This window comes from Candida metapsilosis (assembly GCF_017655625.1).
Source record: "Candida metapsilosis strain BP57 chromosome Unknown scaffold7, whole genome shotgun sequence".
NCBI classification, from domain to species: Eukaryota; Fungi; Ascomycota; class Pichiomycetes; order Serinales; family Debaryomycetaceae; genus Lodderomyces; species Lodderomyces metapsilosis.
In genome coordinates this window covers 922823-941578 of record NW_027138165.1, presented here as the reverse complement: position 1 = coordinate 941578, position 18756 = coordinate 922823, and the positions used below count along the sequence as shown (strand labels likewise).

At 37.6% G+C, this 18756-nt stretch overlaps 6 protein-coding genes across 6 annotated transcripts; 3 read left to right on the top strand and 3 right to left on the bottom strand. All coding sequences in view use genetic code 12, as the record gives it.

Moving 5' to 3' along the window:
- Nucleotides 1-771: 771 nt before the first annotated feature.
- PNG2 (Png2p) lies at nucleotides 772-3957 on the top strand (the record flags this gene model as incomplete). Its single annotated transcript, XM_067694112.1, has 1 exon — nucleotides 772-3957. One exon carries the CDS (start codon nucleotides 772-774, stop codon nucleotides 3955-3957), a length of 3186 nt encoding a protein of 1061 aa, XP_067546466.1.
- A 143-nt stretch (nucleotides 3958-4100) lies between these two features.
- Nucleotides 4101-5996, bottom strand: CNT (Cntp; the record flags this gene model as incomplete). The annotated part of the gene is made up of 1 exon (XM_067694111.1): nucleotides 4101-5996. One exon carries the CDS (start codon nucleotides 5994-5996, stop codon nucleotides 4101-4103), a length of 1896 nt encoding a protein of 631 aa, XP_067546465.1.
- A 1634-nt stretch (nucleotides 5997-7630) lies between these two features.
- On the bottom strand, nucleotides 7631-13105 carry SPO72 (Spo72p; the record flags this gene model as incomplete). The annotated part of the gene is made up of 1 exon (XM_067694110.1): nucleotides 7631-13105. One exon carries the CDS (start codon nucleotides 13103-13105, stop codon nucleotides 7631-7633), a length of 5475 nt encoding a protein of 1824 aa, XP_067546464.1.
- A 296-nt stretch (nucleotides 13106-13401) lies between these two features.
- On the bottom strand, nucleotides 13402-14823 carry LAS1 (rRNA-processing protein; the record flags this gene model as incomplete). The annotated part of the gene is made up of 1 exon (XM_067694109.1): nucleotides 13402-14823. The coding sequence occupies one exon, from the start codon at nucleotides 14821-14823 to the stop codon at nucleotides 13402-13404; it is 1422 nt and encodes a 473-aa protein (XP_067546463.1).
- A 721-nt stretch (nucleotides 14824-15544) lies between these two features.
- I9W82_004979 (uncharacterized protein) lies at nucleotides 15545-16687 on the top strand (the record flags this gene model as incomplete). Its single annotated transcript, XM_067694107.1, has 1 exon — nucleotides 15545-16687. One exon carries the CDS (start codon nucleotides 15545-15547, stop codon nucleotides 16685-16687), a length of 1143 nt encoding a protein of 380 aa, XP_067546462.1.
- Nucleotides 16688-17424: 737 nt separating this feature from the next.
- On the top strand, nucleotides 17425-18489 carry I9W82_004978 (uncharacterized protein; the record flags this gene model as incomplete). The annotated part of the gene is made up of 1 exon (XM_067694106.1): nucleotides 17425-18489. The coding sequence occupies one exon, from the start codon at nucleotides 17425-17427 to the stop codon at nucleotides 18487-18489; it is 1065 nt and encodes a 354-aa protein (XP_067546461.1).
- Between the last annotated feature and the right edge of the window lie 267 nt (nucleotides 18490-18756).

Below are 18756 nucleotides of genomic sequence, written 5' to 3'. Positions count from 1 at the left end.
CTTTTCCGTTTCAAATGCCGAAGAGGAATACACAAAATAAGCAGTCATTCATTCATTCGGTGATTGAAAAAAAAAAAAAAAAACAAACAAACAAACAAACAAAAAGGAATAGGAGTAACAAAAGTAATTTCTGATGGCTTTTGAAAGAATGGAATTTCATTTAGAAAAAAGAGTTCCTAAGCCTTGCATATTCTTTTGAAGAATGAATTGATTTAGCAAAGAAAGAGATGTCTGTGAGAAGCCTCTTGTAAGAAAGAGAGAAAGAGAGAAAGAGAGAAAGAGAGAAGCAAAGAATCAAAAAGGCGTATATTGTGGTAGATGAGTATATAGTAAAACATTTGGTGTGTTTTTCTTTGGATTATTTTCTTAGCAGCCAGGACAAGGCTTAGCCATATTTAAATTTAACTTTGGAAGTATATCAACACTCGATTGAGAAGGTTGTTATTCATGGCTTCTTGAGCAATATTTAGAGTGGCTTTTGGGCTTTGTCTTTTTTTCGGCCGATTGCTACTGCTACAGCTGCTGCTGCTTGCTGCTAACTGTGTTATCGGAGTTAAAAGGGAAAAAGTGACGTACAAATTGTGGCGTGAGTTGTGTACTGCATATAAATAATATTATAAATACAACTCCTTTCGCTCTTATAATAATAACCACAATTATATATAACAACACACAGTATTCATATTCAATCAATAGCAATCTAATCTAATCTAATCTGATTATCAGCTTCTTTTGTTATCACAATCTATCAATAAAGATTTATAACCAAAGATGTCAGCTACAACTGATTATGATGATAAAAATCATCACCATCATCAGGAAGAGTCGGACAACACTCCTTCTCAAGGATTGCCTCCAAGATATTCCTATGATGATGAAGAAGAGAAGCAACAATTGCTAAACGAAGAAGAATGGACTGAAGTTGAATCTTACGCAGATGAGAAGAAGATGTTGCAAGAGAGAGACAACTTTGATTTGGAAGCAAACACTACCGGAAAGAAGCAACCATCATCATTAAAGTCTGAAAAAGTTCCTATTATTTTTATGATTGTACTTATGGTTGTTGGTTGCACTTTATTTCAAACTTTTGCAACTCCTTATTTAAGAGATTCACACAAACCTACAACTGGTAAACCCTCCACAAATGAAGATGTCTATGAATTGATGAATGGTGTTAAGATTCCTCATCCACATTCATATTTCAGAAACCTTTTAGAATTTGTGCAAACTGAACCAGAACAAGGTGGAGACTCCAACAATGATGCTGACTCCTTAAAGAATAAACCAAAGGAAATTATTGAAGTCACCAACCCATTTGTTCCTAGTCCAAGATATGGTAAACCAGTATACAAGACAGTTTTACTCAATCATACATTTGCCAATTCTTACAACCACAATCCTAAATCAGTCAAGTTTTCAATCCCACCAGAACACAAGTTTAATAAGGTTGTTTTAACTTTGTTTACTGAAGTTGATGGTGTCCAATATGACAGATTGGGTAACATCTTTATCAATGGTGTACAAGTTTGGAGAACTTCAACTATTGAACCAGGTAAACAAAAAGTTTTCAGTGTCTTCAACAAGGATGTCTCAAAGTATGCCAAGTTATTTGAAGGTAAAGATAATGAAGTATTGTTTGAATTGAATAATCTTGTCAATGATAAGTTGACTGGGGCTTTTAATGTTACTTTGGGTGCCTCATTTTATAACGTTAAACATGATAAGCATCATAAGCATCATGAAGGTGATGAAGAGCACCATGGAGAACCAAAGTTTGGCAAAGGTATGGAACTGTTTGAGTTTGATTATGTCAAGACTCCAGATTCACATGGAAAAGGAAGAGCAACTATTGGAAGAATCAGTGTTGGTCCTGAAGAAGATAAACATCACCAATCTCATGAAAAGCCACATTCAGATGCTGATTCTGACTCAGATTCGGATTCAGACTCTGACTCTGAAGATGAAGATGAGGTCTCAAACAAGGATGATAAACGTCACAGATCAGATTGGAGTCATGATGCAAGGAGATGGAAACACCATTTTAGAAAAGGAGGTGTCAAGCATCATGGAATGAAGGAACCTTGTAACAAGGAAAATGGTGAACACCAACCTCATGTTGAAGAAACTGAATCTAAACCTTCTGATGGGCCAAAACATCCAAAGCATCCTAAACCTCCAAAGAAGCCAAAGAAGCCAAAGAAGCCAAAGCATCCAAAACTTCCAGATCATCCTCCTCCACCTCCACCACCACCACCACCACCACCTGGATCCCCAATAAGACCCCCAAACAGATATGGACACCTCTTCAAGATTAACAAGCCTGCAGATTCGATTCACTCATTGACTGTTGCCAACAAAAAGGGCGAAGCACCAATTGAATATCTTTCTTCAAAGAGACTTGCTGTTAAATTACCTAAGGTTGCCAAAAACACTACTCGTTTACAACTTTCTGTATTCACATCGGGTAATGCTGCTGAAGAGTTTTGGTACACCAATGTTCTCGACAAATTCAAAAACATTTTTGAAGAGGAAGGTAATGAATTTATTGGTAAAGGGCCACTTCGTATTGTTAATGTTTATTTCAATGGCGAAAAGATTGCTGCTCAAACTCCAGAGCCAGTTATTTTCACTGGTGGTATTTCACCAGCTTTGTGGAGTCCAATTGTTTCCAATTCAGCATTTGATGTGCCTTCAATTGATATTGATGTGACTCCTTTGCTACCATTCCTTTGGGAACATCAAGGATTGGGTGAACAAACTTTGGAACTTGAAGTTAGTAATGGATTGGGTGAAGTTGGCATCACAAATTACACATCCGTCAATAGTAACTGGATTACATCTGCCAACTTGTTGGGTTATCAACATCCTGATGTTGTTGATTCATCAGGAGCATTAATTAATGTTGATCATCAGAATAGAGCTTCAGCTATACCAATTGCCATTCCATTTACTCATTCATTCCAACAAATTGTCAATGGTGTGTTCTCGGCCCAAATTGTCAGTACATTGAGCTTTAAATTGAAAGGTGATGAAAAGAAGATTTTGAATACGACATTTAGCTCATACTCGAAGGGTGAAATTTCCAATATTCAACATTATGGAAGAGATGGAGATTCACAGGCCCTTGTTCACGTTGGCCATTCATCAAGTTCATTTATTATTACAAACAATGATGAGCCTGAAGTTCCTCCAAAGCCAGATGGTAGAAAGGCATACGGGGTCAAGGTTCATCATAAGCCTCACGAGTTACCATTCAATACAATCCACACAGTCAATACGTCATACAGTTACCCATTGATTTTATCAACCAACTTGAAGCATAAAGAAGTTGGTAATGACGGTGATTATGAAATTGAGTACGATGTTGGAATTGTTGATTCTAAGCATTTGGATGTTAACTTTGATGGTGTATTTGGTCACATTGAACTTAAGCAAAAACAAAATGGTTCTTCAACATATGTCTTGTCAGGTAAAGGAAATCATGGATTTGGTAGTTTGACTGCTAAATTTAAAGAACAAGTTCAATTTGGCTCTTTCAAGAAGGGATTGAGTAGAAGAGTTGATGCTATCAATGGAACTATTGTTCACGAGGGAATTCACCTTGGTCCTGATGCAAAGCACGGTAAGCATGCCAAACATGCCAAACATGCCAAACATGGAAAGCATATTGGAGAAAAGAAGCATCACCAAAAGTCAATTTGGGATTTCATTGGTGACGTTTTTGCTCGTTTAACATCTTGTGGGCGTAATGCTTCCAGACCAGTTAGAGCCCATGATCCAGTTGGTGAATTGATTCATACTTATAAGCAAAGTGGTTTCAAGGGTAAACTTGCTTGCGTAACTGACCAAGCTCTTAAATCTTTGGTCAAGTATAAGCACATGGGGCTTGACTGTGTTTCTGGAAAAAAACAGTCATCAGAGCACCGTCACCATGAAAACCACCATGGTGATTCCTAAGTGGTTTTAAGTTTTCTTTTATTTTTGCTTGATTTATATCACATTCTTTTACAGTTTTTATAGTTTTTTTAATATTCTACAGGCTCTTTGTTCTTTAATCATCAATCACGTTAAAACAATTCTAAATATACACAGTTGATTCATTAATTTATAAAATTCTTCAAATCATGTAGAACCATTCCTGAAATTGCCGCCGATGTCAAAGTGGCAATGAATCCACAAAACAATGCCGACATGATACTTTGAGAAATATCTTTAGCTCTTGAATTATTCGTCAAGGTGTTTAAAACACCCAATGTGATTCCCAAACTTCCTAAATTGGCAAATCCACAACATGCATAAGTTGCAATCAAAGTACCTCTAGGTGACAATTGATTATATGGAGCTTCATTAATCAACAAGTTGTAAGCAACATATTCATTTTGAACAAACTTGTAAGCAAGCAATTTCGTAACTAATAAAATTTCATTTCTTGGTGTGCCGAGAAGGAAACCCACTGGGTATAGCAAATATGATAGCATAAGTTCCAATGATAAATTATCAATGTTCCAGTAGTTTCCAAACCAAGTCAAGATACCATTACATAATGCAACAAGAGCAATGATACACATACATTGAATCATCATTGTTCCGGCAATTTTCAATCCCAAAGTAGCACCATTGGAAAATGCTTGCAACACATTTTGTGGTTTATCCAAATCTTCCTTCTCATCAACCACACCAGCTTCCTTCTTCTTATCATTCGTGATCATTACTTTACCATTGGATACAGGAACATCAGTTTCAGGGTACCTCAATTTCGAAACTGCCAATGAGGCAGGGATCGACATCACACAAGAACTAACCAATGCTTGTGGGTTCAAACCTAATCCGATATATCCCACCAACACAGCACCAGAAATTGTTGAAAACCCAGACGTCATAACTTGATGTAATTCGGCCTTGGTCAAATATGGCATTAAATCTTTAATCAAGATGGCCGATTCACCAATTCCGATGAAAGGTGAAGCTGCCGCTGTCATTGCCTCGGCTCCCGATACCCTTAATGTCCAGAAAAAGAAAAAGGCAAATTTCCTAATTCCCCATTGAATAACGCCAAAATAATACCAAATGTGAACAAATGCGACAAAGAATGCCACAGAAGGTAACACAGTGAAAAAGAACCATGATTTATTAGCGATATCTTTATTGGTTAAGAATGCAACACCATCTTTAGCGAAGCCCAATAATTCTCTAGCTAATGTTGAAATGAAGTTGAATACATCGAAACCACATTTGGTTCTCAAGACAAATAAAGCCACAATGAATTGCATCAAGAATCCACCAATTACCGTATTCCATTGAATCTTTTTCGGGTTTTTGGAAGTTACAAATAATCCAAATATCGCAACAAGACATCCAAAGAATGAAATTGCACGATCTGGACGTTTTGAAAATTCAGTTTCAGTAGGGATGAAAGTACCCAACAATACCACAGCAATGACAATTGCTGCACCAGCTAATAGTCTTTGGTAACGTTTAGGCAACAACTTGGTATAGATGATGTCACAACAAAAGTCCCATACAAGCTTCACTTTTTGTAATAACCAGGGCAAGATTCTCCAGTGCCAGGTGATCAATCTAACCATAATCATTCCCCATATGACAGTAGGGATCAACCATTGATGACGATGTTTAGGTTGGATAACGATGGATAACCACCATGAAGTAAAGAAACATCCAAGAAATATGTGGAATGCAAGCACATACCACGGGCACATCAATTTAAATCGTTGCCAGTATGTCAAATGAGACTTTGATTCTGCAGTTTGTGTTTCAGTTTGAGCAATGATTTCTGAACTACTAGCTTCTTTGGATAATTCATCAGTACTTGTATGTTCTTCAGTAACGTATTTTGATGTGGTTTTCTCATCCAATTGAGATGGATGGTAGCTTGGGGCTGCTGCTGCTGCTGCTTCATTCGAGTGGACTTCGACTATTGAATCGGATAGGTGCATCGACTGATCATTTTTAGGATCATTATCATACGGACTGGACATTTTTTAATGAACTGCTTGTAATATGGAGTGTGCTTCTATCGTGGAATCCTTTTGGATCTTCTTATATATAAAATAATCTGGGTTCAACTTTTGAGGACTTTCTTTTCAAAAGTTAATGGACTGCTTGTAAATATGATTTAGGGCCGTGACTTAACAAGTAATATGACATCAATGTTAATCAGAACGTAATACTTTCAAGATAAGTTGTAGCGGAGTAAAAGAAGAAAAAACAGGCGATGAATACAAATTGAAAAGAAAAAAAAACAGAGATAAGAAGACAAAAAAGTTTTTGATCTCTGGTTTGTAGCCCGCCCTCACGCAATAAACAATACGTAATTAGCGTTTCACTTTCTGAAAACAATGCAGTACGGCGTATTGTAAAGCGTGAAAAAAAAATTTCTCGTGAGCAGAATGGAGTTACAAAAGTTAATCCGATGTATTTGCAGTCGCTCACAAAAAGCCACCAAAAAAAAATTTCTTTTTTCTTTTTTTTTTTTTTGTTCAAGCGCCAAATGCCATTTACACTGTATGTAGGTGGAGTAAATCTATATTAAACTAGTAGTTACCTACATATCTAAGCCCACCACACATGATATGCGCTGAAAGCATTTCCAACACCGACAGAATACAAAATCCTTCACTAGCCCTTAGAATGAAGTATTATTTTGTCTTTCTTCCTATCTCTGGTATCTTTTTCCGCAATAACTTTCTATTTTCTTGGCGGCAACAATCGGGGCCGCAAAGCTTTTCTCAAGTAAGAGGGGATTCAAAATTAATTTTTTCTTGGGGTAGGGGTCACCTACTTAATCTAAAATTTCACCTGTAACTTGACTTAAAAAATTTTGAAAATGGAGCCTTATGATATCGCCTCGAGAAAGAAATAGGAGAGGAGCAATTTTCTAATTTGTAACTACATACGGCACCAGAAAAAAAAGTAGAGCATTTTTGTGTACTCCTCATCTCTCAAAAAAGTAGAACAAACTAATAGAAAAATCTAATTCTTTGTGTGTGGGGATGGGTGGGTGGGTTCCAATGCTTAATGTCGCGTGATTTCTCATTTCTTCGCATAACTCCGATCTAATATGCACAACACTTACTCCTTTGATCTAAATAAACTCCTTACTTCCAATAAAAGACAGGAGATTTCTGCTGCACCCTTTCTTTGACTCTTGTTTGTTAGCTTGACAGAGGTCAAAGAGGGAAAAAGAAATTTCTTGTCTTTTCGTTTGAAACCTGTTATCTTTAATATATATTACGCCCAATGCACTTTTAGTTTTTTAATATTGTTTTTTTTTTTTTTTTGAATTGGCATCTGTGACTTTAGTTGAAAAAATGGCATTTCTGTCAATTTCTACCTTTTGTGTAATGATTGTATATAGAAGCTCATAGAGAGAGATAAGCACATAATACTCTTGACCTCAAAACTTATCAACTTTGAGTCCACCCCAAGTTTCCAAGTAAATGACTTATATGAGAGCAAGAAAAAGTAAAGCTCTGATTTCAAGCTTAGCTTTGAAGTTTCCATATATTTGATCGTCACCAAGACATAGATTAACCTTCATTCATTGCCTAGATATCATATTTATCCACAAAGATCCATTGATAAGAACCACCCCCCAGTTATTGAAACTACATCATTTCCCATCCTCGCTACTCTCACTTCGATACTTGTCCTTTATTTCAACCATTTGCTTGGGATCGATAACATTTCCAATTCCCATCAATGCTTTCGACAATGCCTCTGTAGTTCCAATCATTGGTCTAATTAAAATCACTGGTGAATTCTTCAATACTGTAACTATCGAATCCTGTACTGTTTCTTGCTTATCCAACTCTTTCCTCAATTTGGTCAACTGTTTACCCGTTAGTTTAAAATTTCTACCAAGCGACTTGTATGCCGATAATAAACCTTGTTGGAATGTTTCGGGTTGATTTGAATACAAACTAATCATTTTCTGTTTCAATTCCTCTTCATTGGCTTCATCAAATGCGTAAACGTCAAACTCGTCATCGTCATCGTCAGCATCATCTATGCTTCCTTCGTCTCCAATCACCAGTTTCTTGGATTTCTCTTGCATTCCATCTTCATCACTTTCATTAACAGTTGCTAGATCTCCACCTTTAGAATTGGGCAGCAAAAAAATCGACTTGTTCAAGATATCCTTATCAATTCCAAAATTGACATCTTCTTCATCATCAAAATCAAAATTTGAATACAACTTCTTTTGACCGTTGTATTGCAAATCATCTCCATACTTTTCAGCTACTTGCTTACTCAAAACTTGCGAGCTCAAAAGAACATTACCTCCAGTGCTAGCAGAATTCTTGGTCTTGGCCTCAGTAAATTCTATATCTGACCCTTCATCAGAACCACGACGAGTTGTAGCACGATTTGCTCTTGATGATGACCCCTCTCCGCCCAACATTTCTTCTCCTTGTTCCAACAATACTTGCGTACCAGAAGCCAATTTAACACCCATATTTACCAATTCATACCCCGTAGTCTTTGCAAATGAGCTTGTTCCCTTTTGAAGACTTCTCCAAAATCGACCATCCTTTTGGTACTCCTTTCGCGACACAACATACAAATCTTTAAATCCACCGCCAATATTGACCACCGATCGCAACGAAGAAACACCAGAAACTATACCCAACACTTGTGTCAGTTGAAACACGGGGGTCCATGTTTTGCCCAACCCACGCGCTAACTCAGGTATACCCAGCATCCCATACAAATGAGCTCTTGGTAAGGTAATTTTTGAACCATCCAAAATAAAGAAATTGGCAAACTCAGCAGTTCTTCCCGATCTCAACCCCACAAAGTCCACCTTCTTGGGCTTATAATCAATCTTTAGCTTAATAGGACTAATTTCAAACTTTTGAATATATAAAATCTCGTCAGGAGGCAACTCAAATCTGGAATCTTTGAAATCAAAGAAACGAGTCATAAAATCCAATGTATCTTGATCAACATGAAGTCTCAATGGTAAAACAGAAACTTTCATAATTGCTTCTGCTGCAACTAAATGGGGCTTGGGTCTCACATTGAGTACACTAACCTTTGCCATGCTAGTCCCAACTTCTCTTTCTCCAAGTATATTCATATAGGATAAGAATTTGTTCCAAGTAGATGACAAAACATTGTCATAAACGTCAACATTTCCCAAACTCAATTCAATCAAGTTTAAGAGTTCAACTTTCATATTAGGGTCAGTCTTATCACGTCTTGGATCTCTTGTGGAATACACCACAACGCCAATATCAATGCTTCGTAAATCAGCAGCCACTTTGTGAAATGCTGATCTCCTCAATTTAAGGTTTTTGTAGTTTTTACCTCTTTTTATATTAGCATCAACTTTGTCTTCATGACCATTGATGTCTTCCTCGTCATTTTGTAGCCCGAGGTTGATACTTTTGGTTAAATCATTGCCTTTGGAGGCTTTTGGTGCACTGACGTGTATAGATTTATACAACGTTTCATGTATCACCTGCGATCCATCTTCTTCTGTTGCTGAATCAGCAGCTACTCCTTTGGCATCATTACCATCACCACCATCAGCATAAGCTCCGCCCTGCTTTTTTTGCTCTGACTCGATCTTCTTTACAGCACCGCGGATCGCCTTTCTGGTATCTTTCCAGTCGTAACCATCATATAGATAAACTTCTACTTTCGACAAGTTAATGCTCACCTTAAGTGGGTCTATTCCTTCGATATCTGACTTGTAACTTGAAACATAGTCAAAATGTTCATCTTGAAATTCCAAACCTGAACTCGACTCTGAACTAGGTTCTATTGACACAGGCTCTTCATCTAAATCCATATAGGCAAATGTTTCCGAAAGGTTTTTAAACATGTTACTATCGACACCTTTCAAAATATCCACATCCTCTTTGATGCTCACCTTCATCTTGTCCTTGTCGTCAAAATCATATGGGAGTTTTAAATCGTTGACCAATTGCATGAACGTATTAGCGGAGTCTGCACACAAGTCCAACTGTATCTCGTCTGCATTGATTTTAAAGTCAATAATCGACAAGCCATCCCTTATCTGTAGCTCGTGATTCCTTCTCCGAATTTCTTCTATATTGGTGTTGAAAGTCAACCCAATATGAGCTAGATTAATCGATCCTATTTGAATATACCCTTGATTAATCAAAATATCAGCTGGCACCACTTGTTCACTTGACTGGTCAATCATTGTATCTGCTGTCACATTTTTCAAATCATCCACCAATAAAATGACAATGTCCCGAACAGAACTTTTAATGTAGAACTGATGAGCTCCAAATACAAAGTCAACATTAGCTTTGGATACTGTCAAATATCCTTTACATTTTAACCGACCCGGTGTAAGCCCCAATAAACAATTGTGCAATGTAAGCCTGAAATCAAAACGATGCGAAGAAGACTGCTTCTTTAATGGTTCTCTATCAATCAACTCTTCCTCCACTTGTTCAATTATCGATTCATCTTTACCAAACAATGTGAGCCAATGAGTATAATATTCCAATAAAAAGTCACGAGCATTGACCTCCAAAGTGGATGCTTTTTCCATCGACTTCAACTTGAAGGTAATTAGGGGAATATCTATCGAAGTTACTTCCAAGCTTTGATACTGGTAGAGTACATTTTCTTTGATGCTGTCTTTTATTCGAACTGCTTGTAACGCACACACAGAGCCTAGCAAATCATTCTTCATCTTGAAGAGCTTAATATCCGACAACTCTGTTCTGAAGCTGCCAAATTTAGGTAAAATAGCATCCACTTGAATTGAGATACTCCCAACATCAATACAGTAGCTAGCTTGATTCATACGTTGGTGACCATGCATCATTAAAGGACTTCGGTTAAGACCAAGCCCTGTTCTTCTACTTCTGTTTATATTACCAGTAGAAGACAACATGTGGGTAGATTGGTCAAGCTTCACATGTTTCTTAGATTCAGGCATCTCACTATGCGTCATCTTTTCCAGTAAAGAGCCAATCAAGCTCTGCAACGCCGAAATGAAACGTTTCAAGTGACTCAATGATGAACCAAATTCAACTTGCAGGACCAACACCAGCATGTGAGTAGATAAGTTAGAACCACGAGGTAAAATAGTTGCTCCATTGGAATTCGAATTGTTGGACTGTATGAACGCCTTAAACTCCTTCGACTTTGTAAACACGTTAACCCCACTAACACCAAACAACGATCCAATGGGTCTGTTGTCAACAATTCCATGTCCAGTAATAGATGCAATGGAAACTCCGTCTGTTTTAGAATCATAAGAGATTGGGAGGACATTAATTTGAAGCTTCAAGTTGTTTGCCATTGTCACTAGCATATTGATTGATGCTGTTTGAATTATTAGGTGTTCTTGTCTCATAACCTTCTCTTTGTTTAAACTTGGGGCAACTGAGTCTCGTAGATTTCTAACATTGTGTAAAACATTTTTGAACTTGCTATAACAAGTAGACACTGACATGATATCAGTGGCTGTTTTAAACAACGATCCCAAACTCTCTTCATCCAAACTTAAAATTGCAGCTTTTGCAAACAAAAGCGTGGTTTCTATATTTGATTTATCATCTTCATTTTGAAACACTTCAAATCGAAAGTCCGCTTTAGCAGCTTCGCTACTCTCCGATGTGTCTGACAGAACACTCAGAGTGGAAGTAGACGTTTGATACCCTGCACCCAATGAGTTTTCAAAATGGAAAACCTTTGACTCGACACCCTCTATTACTCGTATAATCTCCACCGTCTCAATGCCACCGAACAATAGCAATTCATTCTTTTGCTTTGCATTGATATTTCCAAGGTTAATCACAAGTCCCTTCAGATCAGAAAAAGACCCGTCCAGCTTTATCGCTGCGCTAAAAGCAACCTGCAAGCTTGATATCAGAACACTATTAAACAAAGGCTCATCTTCGGTTGCATCTTCAATGGACGAGTCACTATCCACTTCGTCGTCATCATTAGCATACTGTGGAAATCTTTCATTCTTACTTTGTCCTTTTGTGGATTTTCTCTTCAATTGATAAAGTTTGACTTTTAAGGCTTTAGTCATTCCCTCAAATATGGATACTAGTGTTGCTGTTGCTGGGGTTGAAGCAAATTTTATCTTGTCGATTTTGACTTCTAAATTCGAGATGGCTTTTAGTCCATCGAATTCAACATCACACTGATTCATGTAGAATAAAATTGGTGGCTCCCTTATAGTTTCACTTTCATTCTTGTTGTCACCCTCGGACGGATTTGACTTTCCAAAGGATTGTGATGTTGCGCTCATATATATAGAGCTTGCCTCTTCATGAGTAAAGACCATGCTATTCATCAATGCTTCGTCTCCATAGTCAGACGAATTTTCATTCTCTTCATCTTCCGATTTGCTCGTTGTTTTGTTGCCACTGGCTCTGGTGTCACTTTCGCCATTTGGCACGGTTGGTCGCAATGTCCTAACTTTAACCCCATTCACCTTGATATTCCGTGTGCCATTAACAGTTGTTATCTTCAATTCATTAACTTCAACTAGCAAATCAGTCTGCTCGGTAATCAACTTTATATTCAAGTTTGAAATGTTGATTTGTAGCCTCAGTAATGCTATTTCCATAGCTCTTTGCATAACATTGCCTATAGTTGAGTTGTTGGAGATTGCTGAGCTTCGCCTTCTTGAAGATGGCACAATAGGAGTCGAGTCTTCTGAGTCACTTTCGCTATCAACAGCAGATTCGCTCTTATCCATTTCGTAGTTTTCAGTTTCCAACATAATAGTATTGGCCAAGTCTGCGGTAGTTTGCGCCAAGAGGAACTGAGAATGGCTGGCAGTGTTTTCATCATCGTAATCAGGAGAAACAACAACTTCAATATCTTTAGCATCAATTTTGACTCCGCTAATTCCAGAAATAGTTGTGAGCTCTATTATTCCCACATTGCCATGTCGTAGGTTGAAGCCTGGGAGTTTGCCCGCCTTTTCAGGATCAATACTTATATCTTTCAAAGTTATGTTATTGAGTGATACCTCCTCGAGGTTTGGCAAATCTACTTCTGAAAATAGTGACAACTGGTTGAGTACATATAGTAGTAGTCTCTTTTGTATATTCTGTGGTATCCATTGAGGACTCATGAATCAAAGGTTTAAAAGATAAGCTGCTTTTGAATTATTCTGCTTTGCATATACAGAATGATACGTAGAATCTTTCGATGCAGAAATAAGGGATGTATATATAGTGTTTATAGGGTGAATCAATCTGTTGTTTTGATAGAAAGTCAAAGATGAATGCGTTTGAGCCACTCCTTTTTATAATTGTCACCACCCTTTCTAAAAAGATAAAGTGAGAGAGATAAAAAGCAACACAAAAGTTAGCCATACAAAAAACTAACCGATTAATAATGTCAATTCCTTATATACACGACATTATCCTATACAGGCATCCCAAAGGGAGTAGGAGTCCAATCTTCATGTGGCTCCATCAAGTATACTCTCTCGCCGTTATCAACTGCAGATTTCGACCGTTTCCTATTTGAAGTGGCTCCCTCTTCTTCCAACTTTCTCTTTTCCACGCCCTCAGCTAAAATCTCATCCAAAGACGGAGGTAGTTCCAAAGCTTTTTTGCTGGCTCTCTTGACAGCCTCGTCATGTTTAGCACTAATCTCATCCCTCGAGCCAGTATCAGAATCGCTCACCAACTCTTTGACCACTTGCAATAACTTCAGCAAGAGCCAATCATCATGATTGAAAATTGCTTCAATCTTGTCACAAACAAACTTGACAAGCTCCTTATAATCTGAGACTTGGATCTGAATGAAGTTATTCTTAACAAATGGTTGTGATAGACTTTCTCGGATTATATAAGGTAGCCATTCAACTAACTGTGATGTTTCTGTCTCCAGTAAACTAGTTGCAAAGCCCAATTTTTTGTATACTCGGCGGTCAATCTCACTTAGTTCTTTTCGTTGGAGTAGTTTCAATACCTTCGTCAAAAGCAGAGTAATCACTTGATCACCCATTTCAGCAAGAAGTGGTTGGTATAGCTTTTCGAGCAATGGATTGTGCTTGATACCTTTAAACTCGAGCTTTAGTTGAGGGTAGATTAAGTAATATTTTCTAATAAGCAATTCCGCTAACAAGTCGGGGTTGTTCTTTCCAAATTCAACCAAATCGTTGACACACGTTCTCAACTTGATCGTATCCTGGTCATTATTGTCATGCTTAAACAAGGCAGTGTCTAGATGATCTTTTCGTAGCCTCTTGAAAGTCTTGAGATTCTCATAGACTCCAAAATTGCTAATCATTCCTTCATAATAGTTGGATCTAAAGTTGACAGTTTCCGAATAGATGTCCGATTCATTCTTTTCAATCTTTTCCAGTGTCTCAATATGACACCAATAATTATCATACAACCAAGTCAACGCATCCTTAGTTGCGATTCGTAATATTTCCAAGCTCGGTAGACTTTCATGTGTTCCCATATGTCTCAATTCAACAAAAAAAGTAGGGAGATTCAACTGCTTAGCCAATAACTGCATAGGTATTGCATAGTTTGACTGCTGAAACGGGTCTAGAAGCCCATTGACAAATCTAATTAATGCCATCGTATAAGAAAGCTGAATCACATTAAAGTCTATCCTTTGTTCATCATTGCTATCACTTAATAGCACCGAAGTCAAAATGGAAGTTGCTTCTATTCCATGAGGTAATCTACCTCTCGTTAAAAGTACCTTAACTCTTTCAATAGCACGCTTGCGGTTGTCACGGCTATCATCAAAGTCATAGAACCATTCTTTTAGTTCAACAAGATCCTTGTCTGACCTGTATGCAGTAACTGTGGGGGTACTGTTCATTCGATCATACTAAATCGGCGATGACTACGGACAATTTTTTTTTTTCCTTTTTTTTTTTGCTGAAGACGGCAGTAAAAGGTATTCACGTGCGCATTCTGTCGCATCACCAACACCGTCGAAAGTGAAGCGAGTCAGTTAGTGATGGGCAATCTAAGAGAGTTCTACAGCATCAACGTTAGAGCTTTTACTAACACGGTGGCATCCCAGCTTCTGTAATTAATTTTTTATTTAATTTCGTAAACTCTAGCCTCCACTCACTTGGTTTACAAGAGCACGAATAAGGTAAACAGATGCGAGACTCATTTCTACTTAATGGTGCTGGGTTAAAATCGTATAATCTTACTCGAATTTCATGAGTCCACTTTGTTATCTCATAGAGATAAAGAACCAACGGCAATCTATAACAGTTCGTGGTAACTACTCACAAGAAAGTAACCGCGGCCCAACTATATACATAGGAGGTATTTTAATCGGCGTTAACGACGTTATTATTATATAAGCTTGTCTCCTAGAGCCCCAACAAACAAAAAACAGGTTGCCGCGATAAACCAATGTGGGGTTTTCCTTGATGTTGCACAAAAAAAAATGTATTTTAAAAATTTCACAGTATAATACTTTGCATAGTCATCAACTCATATATAAATAAATAGCATCTTGATTCTTCTGAATTCAACAATTTTATCGCCTTACCCATTTTTAATTAATCTACGTAATATACACCATGTTGTCAGTAACTGCTGGGGAGAACCCACGTCCAGATTTTGAGGAGTCCTTACGCGTTGTCAAAATCGATGACACTCATTATGTTGGTGCACACAGTTTGAGAAAGCCTGTTGCTATGGCCAGAGGTATTTATGGAGGACATATGATTGCTCAGTCATTGTTAGTTGCTATAGAGTCGACAATGTCAGAAACAACTGGTGAGGTTATGATTCCAGATTCATATCATTCTTTCTTTATCAATGCGGGGAACAACAAGACACCTATGGAGTACGAGGTGTTGAAACTCTATGATGATGAAAATATAGCCAAAAGATCCATTGTTGTGTCCCAACATGGAAAGAATAGGCTTACGTGTATTGTGTTGTTGAGGAAGCAGGGTACAAAGACGTTACACAAGGTTGAAGAAAGTATTCCTCCACCAGAGATTCAAGTTAAACATCCTGATCCTGACAAGTTGCATCAAGTTCAACACACTGACTTTTGCAGGAATGCATTTGATGATGATTTTGTGGATTACAGAAGAACTCCTGAAGAGAATAAACTACATTTTTCAGAACGTTGGGTATCTCTTTTCACTGGGTTAAAGAACATTCCAGAACCAGGCACCAAATACGAAAAAGTAAAAGATGCTTTACCAGATGCTTTAGGTAACGTGCACAACTATGAACTCAATATCCTTCGACCCAAAAATTCACAATCAATGAAGAATCCTATATTCAACTACGTTGGTCTTGGGGAAATTTCCGATAGTAGTTTTATCACAACAATGGCTCGTGTGTTGCACATTCCATGGGCGCCATCAATAGAAAGGGGCCAACAGTACGATCCGGATCGTGATGCAACATATTTGATGAGATCATCGTTGAACGCTCTCCACATTTTGCACTACAACGCAATGTCATTAGATCATCACATATACTTTCACAACACGGAGTATGAACCTACAGATGGCACTGCATTTGATATTGGTAAAGATTGGTTGGCATTCACTTATCAGATGAAGAGATACAGCAATAGTAGAATACTCGCTCGTGGCTATATGTTTAACGAAAACAGAAAATGTATTGCTACAGTTATCCAAGAAGGTTTGGCTATTTTGCATCATGGTGTTGCAACCACTGCTGACAAATCGCGTTTATAAAAATCTTATTTAGAAATCAATTTAGAAGTTTTATCTGTTTTTCATTTGTGATAGAGATGCTTTTTCTTTTCACATGACTTATGCACGATTGCTAAAAAGTTGCGTAATCTAAACTCCGAGAGAATTTTGAAAACTTGCTTAATTCCGACAACAATAAACGAGATGAGAAATCGTTTCTATTGTTTAGTGTTTTATCGTAGTACATCGTAAGTCCATGTGAAAGTTTACATTTAGCAAGAGGCAGTGTTGGTCTACGTATACTGTATCGGTAAATATTACTTAACCCTCAGTGCTTGTGCCACATCAGTATGAACTGCTTCGATTTGGTTTGTCAAATACGGTCCTTGAGATAATGTGACCTCATGTAAGCTGATAAGTGTTTCACGGCTGCCGGTAAGTAAACTCTTTCTCTGTACTACTCCCGCCAGCTCTGGTTTCCCCCACACACAAACGTTAATTCCTATATGGCCAACGTTGGATAAGCTTTATTATCTAAAGAGGACACCCATTTCCTACTCGTGTAGCAAGCACGAGTGACCTCCCCCCACTACAACACAAAAATAAAGTTTATTAGTAATGATAAAAATTATTTTTTCTTTTCTTAGGCCTCGGTCAAAAGTAAGATTAGAGTACAAAAAAAAAAATCATAACCTCATCGGTAATATAAATAGAACAAGGTTTCCACTATTTTCTGGAACAACAGTGTAATCATTGTTACCACAATAGCTTTTCAAACCATGACAACACCTTTAGAAAAGTTAAGAAAAGAAGTTTACAACAACGACCAAGTTGCCAAAATTGAGGCAAAGACCTCTGTTAGACTCATTTCAGAACAGGGCAACAAAATGATCTATGAAGGCAACTACCCAGTAGAGCCATTCAAAGAAGGAGCAAGAGGTACTTATGGTGGTGATTTCATTGCACAAGGTATAAATGTAGCCTGGGAATCTATTGGGAGACCCGATTTCCAACCTCATTCAGTGCATTCGTATTTCGTGAAAGCTGGTTCAAAGGATAGCGTTCTCAGATGGGAAGTGATTAAAGTTTCCGACTCTAGAAACTTTTCAAATAGAATTGCCATGGCTTATCAAATACACACGAACCAATTGTGTTTCACCTTACAATGTTCATTCACTAGAGACAATCATCTTGAAAAGAGAGAAGCTGATCATCAGAAATTAATTGCATCCGGAGCTGATATCAAAACTGTACCGTTTCAATTCAAGAGAAATCCAAACCCCAAATTTTTCAAATATAGAGATAGCATCGACGATCTTATTTACTTTGAACATACAAATGGAAACATTGCTCATGCTGTGCCTAGAGAAATATTTCGCAAGACCAGAAATTTCGACATGAACAAAATTGGTGATGAGGAACTTGGGTTTTACGTCAAGTTTTTAGACGACTATAACTTGGGTAAGGATTACGTTAAGCAATCATTTTTAGGGTTGGCTTTCGCCTCGGATTCATTGTGGTTGGCTACGCTTGTGAAAGCACTTGGGTTGCCAGTTACTCAGAAAGATTCTGACTTCTTTAGAGTGAGTTTGGATCACACGTTGTACTTTCATGATTTGGCCTTTGATTCAAGTTCCTGGCTTTATGTTGATTATAGATTTTTGTCCATGGGCAATAATAGAATCTTGGCAGTGATTAATTTTTATACATTGGAAGGTAAAGCCATTTGCACTGCTGTACAAGAAGCCTATGGGTTCTTACCGGGAGAGTTGGTGAGCAAGTCAAGAAAGCTTCATGAGAAGAATCTTGGGAAGAGTAGTGGACAGCAAACTGCAAAGTTGTGAGCCTATCTTGGGTTTTTATTAAAGGGGGTATCTTTTTTATTTAAGTATTTATGGCTATAATATATTAACTATTCATTTCGTCTAATCTGGTCCCTGTAATTTGATCTTCTATTCTCTGCTTAAAAGAGACCGTTTTACGTTTCTTATGGTGTTTTGCGGAAACATAATCGCACTTTAACTTATGAGCAGCAAACCCCACGTTTAGAAGGAGAAAAAAAAAAATTGTTGAAGTAAACCTCGGTCGAAAATAAAACCCTTCCAAAGAAA